Here is a 5,848-nt window from a genome sequence, read left to right as displayed (position 1 = left end):
GCGCTTGTGTTTTCCATTAATTTCCATCTTTTAATTCCTCGCCCCATAACGCTCTTCTGGTTATCATTTAGAAAATATTAACTATGCCGTAATGAGAAACTCGTGATTGCAAATAGATGGAATGTAAGTACGATGTCTAATCACTGGTGGTGGATCTGCCCAGTTGTTGAGAACATTTGTGTGGCCACGTGTTGTGGGTAACTGTGATAATAGATAGATGTTCCTGAAATAGCTGATCTGATGTCGGGGCTCGTTTACCATCTCTGTGTAGACACGCTGCAGTGTGCAGGGTACGACTGATGCTGGAATAGTCCACGTATCAATACGAGGGCTGGTCAAAACGTTCTAAGCCTAACAAACAAAGCCGACAATTGTGAAAGTGTTTTAAATTTTATTTTTCAACATAATCTCGCTGCTTTTCAATGTACTTCTCATATTGATAAGGAGGTTTATCAATTCCAGTTAGAAAGAAGATTTGTGAAGCCATCCGGACAAACCCATTCACGATAGCTTTGGTATCATCGTTGTCGTCATTGCGCTTTCCACAAAGGTGTTCTTCCAGTTTAGGGTGGAAATTACTTGGTGCCAGGTCTGGCGAGTGAGGAAGCTCTCCGAACCCACGCTGTCGCACAGCAGGCTAACTAAACTGAAACAGTTGGATTATTACGGACGAAACATCGACAGTGATGTTATGGTGTCGTTTATTCCTGATGAATATAGTTCTCATTTACCGATCCATTTGTCAGACATTCACTTACGTAAACAAACAATTTGTGGTGATACACGTCAGTAAGACATGCATTTAGACATGAAGACTTGCACAGAGAACTGAAGTACTCGACCCGACAGGTGTAGAGGCTAGTGACGGTGCATGTCACACGAGACACAGGTGTGGAGGCTAGTAAAGGTGTTTGTCACACGAGACACAGGTGTGGAGGCTAGTGAAGACACAGGTGTATGTCACACGAGACACAGGTGTAGAGGCTAGTAAAGGTGTATGTCATACGAGACAGGTGTAGAGGCTAGTGAAGGTGTATGTCACACGAGACAGGTGTGGAGGCTAGTGAAGGTGTATGTCACACGAGACACAGGTGTGGAGGCTAGTGAAGGTGTATGTCACACGAGACACAGGTGTGGAGGCTAGTAAAGGTGTATGTCACACGAGACACAGGTGTGGAGGCTAGTAAAGGTGTATGTCACACGAGACACAGGTGTGGAGGCTAGTGAAGGTGTATGTCACACGAGACACAGGTGTAGAGGCTAGTGGTGGTGTATGTCACACGAGACACAGGTGTAGAGGCTAGTAAAGGTGTATGTCACACGAGACACAGGTGTAGAGGCTAGTGAAGGTGTATGTCACACGAGACACAGGTGTGGAGACTAGTGAAGGTGTATGTCACACGAGACACAGGTGTAGAGGCTAGTAAAGGTGTATGTCACACGAGACACAGGTGTAGAGGCTAGTAAAGGTGTATGTCACACGAGACACAGGTGTAGAGGCTAGTAAAGGTGTATGTCACACGAGTGACAGGTGTAGAGGCTAGTGAAGGTGTATCTCACACGAGACACAGGTGTAGAGGCTAGTGAAGGTGTATCTCACACGAGACACAGGTGTAGAGGCTGCTGAAGGTGTATGTCACACGAGACAGGTGTAGAGGCTAGTAAAGGTGTATGTCACACGAGACAGGTGTAGAGGCTAGTAAATGTGTATGTCACACGAGACACGGGTGTAGAGGCTAGTAAAGGTGTATGTCGCAAGAGAAAGGTGTAGAGGCAGGTGAAGGTGCATGTCACACGAGACAGGTGTAGAGGCTAGTAAATGTGTATGTCACACGAGACACAGGTGTAGAGGCTAGTAAAGGTGTATGTCGCACGAGAAAGGTGTAGAGGCTGGTGAAGGTGTATGTCACACGAAGCACATGTGTCAAGGTCAGTGAAGATGTAGAGGTTAGTGACGGTGTAGAGGTTAGTGACGGTGTAGAGGTAAGTGAAGGTGTAGAGGCTAGTGAAGGTGTAGAGGTTAGTGAAGGTGTAGAGGTTAGTGACGGTGTAGAGGTTAGTGAAGGTGTAGAGGTTAGTGACGGTGTAGAGGTTAGTGACCGTGTAGAGGTTAGTGAAGGTGTAGAGGTTAGTGACGGTGTAGAGGTAAGTGAAGGTGTAGAGGTCAGTGACGGTGTAGAGGTTAGTGAAGGTGTAGAGGTTAGTGACGGTGTAGAGGTTAGTGACGGTGTAGAGGTTAGTGAAGGTGTAGAGGTCAGTGACGGTGTAGAGATTAGTGAAGGTGTAGAGGTTAGTGAAGGTGTAGAGGTTAGTGAAGGTGTAGAGGTTAGTGACGGTGTAGAGGTCAGTGACGGTGTAGAGGTTAGTGAAGGTGTAGAGGTTAGTGACGGTGTAGAGGTTAGTGGCGGTGTAGAGGTTAGTGAAGGTGTAGAGGTCAGTGACGGTGTAGAGGTTAGTGAAGGTGTAGAGGTTAGTGAAGGTGTAGAGGTTAGTGAAGGTGTAGAGGTTAGTGAAGGTGTAGAGGTTAGTGACGGTGTAGAGGTCAGTGACGGTGTAGAGGCTAGTGAAGGTGTATGTCACACAGGTAAGAGCAGTCACGAGGGTTTATCAATGAGGTATGTTGGCCTGTCGACCCGATCACCACCACCCGGTCAAGACAATATCTCTCCACTCCTCGTGAAATACAAACCACATACCACCGCCACCCAGGCATACCTCTCCACATTCCAACACCCCGTACCCCAGCTCTCAGTGAGACGTCGTCAGACATGCATAACATGGGGCGGGGTCAGGTAACTACACACGCCCACGCCCCTTAATAACATAACACAATCATAGTGAACACAGATACTGATGTATAGTTGAAATCAATATGTAATCGTTGAAATACCGGGCACTATATCTTGACATTCTGGGCGCCGTTGTACAAAACGATCTTTGAACTAAGGTGATCGTTACCATACCTTAACAGTCGTAGCGCTGAGAAAGTTTTGTACAACGAGACCAAGGTCAGAACAGCCAAGCAGCCAGAGACATTCACAATGCTGAAAACGATCTGTATTTGAAGTACTTAGAATCATTGCAGAGGATGCACCTTCAAAGAGAGTGAAATATTTAACACCTGTGTGGGCATGTAAAAAATATACTTATTTAGTTCCTTAATATTATTTTTGCTTTGAATGTTGGAGATTACTGGGCGGTGAAAGGATCCCTGTCATAAGGCCAACTCTACGCATGACTTCATCACATCAAAGCGTCTTAGCATGGTAAGTATTTGGAAAGACGATGCCTATTGTCAATGTATGGAGACGCGGGAGCCAACATGGCGCGTACTTTATCAACAATCGTCTTTTTCCGTTACTGCCAATTGAGGTGAAAATGTGACCAGTGACCTACGAGAAATTGATTACCTGGTCTCACACAAAATAAATGACTCAAATTTCACATTATTATTCGTATGGTCGATCAAACAACCCTTGGTTTGTCACCATTGTGTAGGCGGGACCTCGGCGATATAGTTCTTTTGTAATTGTCGGGTGACGTTTCAGGGTGGTTGACTCACTCAAGTAAGCGAAACAACTACATAGGCAATACGTTAATCCCTTAAATATATACCACTGGCACGTCCATTGTATAGACGAGTCAACAACATACAGGTACAGGTTAAGACACCGTACTTCTCGTTAACCGCCCCAACCAGTGCTTCTTTTGACCCCTGTGCTCTACTAAACAATTCCCTGTATTGTTTGTTGTTTAACGCCGCACTCAGCACTATTCCAGCTATATGACGGCGGTCTGTAAACAACTGAGCCTGGATCAGACGCTCAAGTTATTGATTGTGTAAGCAGCGATCCACGCCGTCGGGGTACGCTGGCACGCTATCAGTCAAGACACCGAACCTGATCACTGATCCATATGATTTGTTTGTTTGCTTGTTGTTTAACGCCGCACTCAGCAATATTCCAGTTATATGACGTCGGTCTGTAAATAGTCGAATCTGGACCTGATAGTCCAGTGATTGACATCATGAGCATCGATCCTCGCAATTGGGATAGGATGACATGCATCAACCATGTCAGCGAGCCTGACCACCCGATCCCGTTAGTCGCCTCTTACGACAAGCATAGTCGCCTTTTACGGCAAGAATGGGTTGCTTAAGGCCTATCCTACCCCGGAATCTTCAGGGGTCGACTTTCATTTGTAAATCATTTTGATATACATATTCATTATTTGTTTAATCTTGGTAATGTATGGGATGAACTCCACAAAATGCATTTGGACATATTGTCAAACGTAATTAGGGGTTTATGAATCCACTGGTATTTATGTTCAGTAAATTCATGAAACCTCTGAATATTTTAGGGATTACATGAACTCCCTGACCAAAAACGATATTTTCATGAATTACTGAAATGTTCAGGGATTTTACTGAATCATTATTTCCACAATCTTACTGTAACATATTTACAAACGAGACGCATCATGTTAAATAAGTTATTGACAAAACGTGTCCTTTGTTTTAATGAAAACGATCAAACATGTTCACTGAAAATGCACAAGGCACGCGATACAGACCACATGAGGTGAAATGGGTTTTAATGTCGCGTCCAAGATTATTGCACTTATATAGCGACGTGCATGTACGTGTAGGTGTATGTGTGGCCGCTTGTACTAGTCCGGACTGATGCCGATTTATAGTGCTAGCTCACTGAGATACCATGCCGCAGTTTAACATGACACAGTATACTGACTCCGAGCCGACCAGTCCTTGTTTTAGCCCCTTAATGCCGAGCGCCAGACAGGGTAACAACAAGTACCATCTTTTAACGTCTTTTGGTATGACGCGGCCGGGGATCCAACCCGGACCTTCCGCTCTCTGGGCGGACGCTCTACCACTAGACCACGGAGGCGGCCCAATACATACCAATGTAAATGTAACGCGACACAATGCTAGAACGTAAGCTATGGCAAAGTGTAATCTGCAGTTTAATCTATGCAAGGCTGTCTTTACTGTACGCCATCGGCGGTCATCGTCCCGTAATGCACGTAGGGGTCGATTACCAAGCACGGATCGCTGCGGCCTCAGTTACAGAAAGGCCACCTTGATCCAGGAGCAAGGGGTCCGCCCGTATAGGTGTATATTCCTTCATATCTTCACATTATGATTGACTTCATGCAGACCCAAGACCTACCAGTCTGGCTGGGAACGTCTCACTGATAAGGCAGCGTTTAAGTCATGTCACGTCAGCATATTGTTTTTATTGCGAACAGTCATTGTGTTTCGTCACGATCACGTGTAACGTACACCGTTAGCATGGAGTGTGTGTAATCTCATGATTTCTTAATTAAGGAAATACTGGAACCTGCCCGACTGATCAAAGTCCCGTGTGTTCCGATATGTAATGAAACAGCGATCACATCATTCACACTCTGGTTATAATACGGAGAGACACGCACCTGCACGGGAATACGATGCTCTCAGGTAGATCTTTCAATGGAACCACACTCTAACTCAATAATGAACAGATGTTCGTTCATACGTGATTAAGAGGAATCGTTTTTTTCTTATTCAAACTGATTCTTTGTAATTTCATTACTATTCTATGAAGTTATTATAATACTGTGTCTTATTCGTTTACTGAACTGACCGCCTCTATGGTCTAGTGGTAGAGCGTCCGCCCAGAGAACGGAAGGTTAGGGGTTTCATCCACACACACACACAGGTGCATGCACGTCGCTATATAAGTGCAATAATCTTGGACGCGACTTGAAACCCAATTACATCACCTAACCATTTCCTGAATTGACTTAATCGCAATGGAAAGTTTTTTTCCCAATTAACAACGGA

At 45.0% G+C, this 5,848-nt stretch overlaps 1 protein-coding gene across 1 annotated transcript; it reads right to left on the bottom strand.

Annotated features, from left to right (window-relative positions):
* Positions 1–1,812: 1,812 nt before the first annotated feature.
* Positions 1,813–5,150, bottom strand: LOC139442393 (uncharacterized). The gene is made up of 2 exons (XM_071223197.1): positions 5,062–5,150; positions 1,813–2,560 (listed from the first exon to the last, which is right to left on the bottom strand). Exons 1-2 carry the CDS (start codon positions 5,148–5,150, stop codon positions 1,813–1,815), a joined length of 837 nt encoding a protein of 278 aa, XP_071079298.1.
* Positions 5,151–5,848: the final 698 nt, after the last annotated feature.

The sequence above is a fragment of the Haliotis cracherodii genome, unplaced genomic scaffold, assembly GCF_022045235.1.
Source record: "Haliotis cracherodii isolate W230 unplaced genomic scaffold, xgHalCrac1.p SCAF_5, whole genome shotgun sequence".
Lineage (NCBI taxonomy): Eukaryota > Metazoa > Mollusca > Gastropoda > Lepetellida > Haliotidae > Haliotis > Haliotis cracherodii.
Note: the sequence above shows the minus strand (reverse complement) of the source record. Positions and strands in the feature narration are given on the sequence as shown.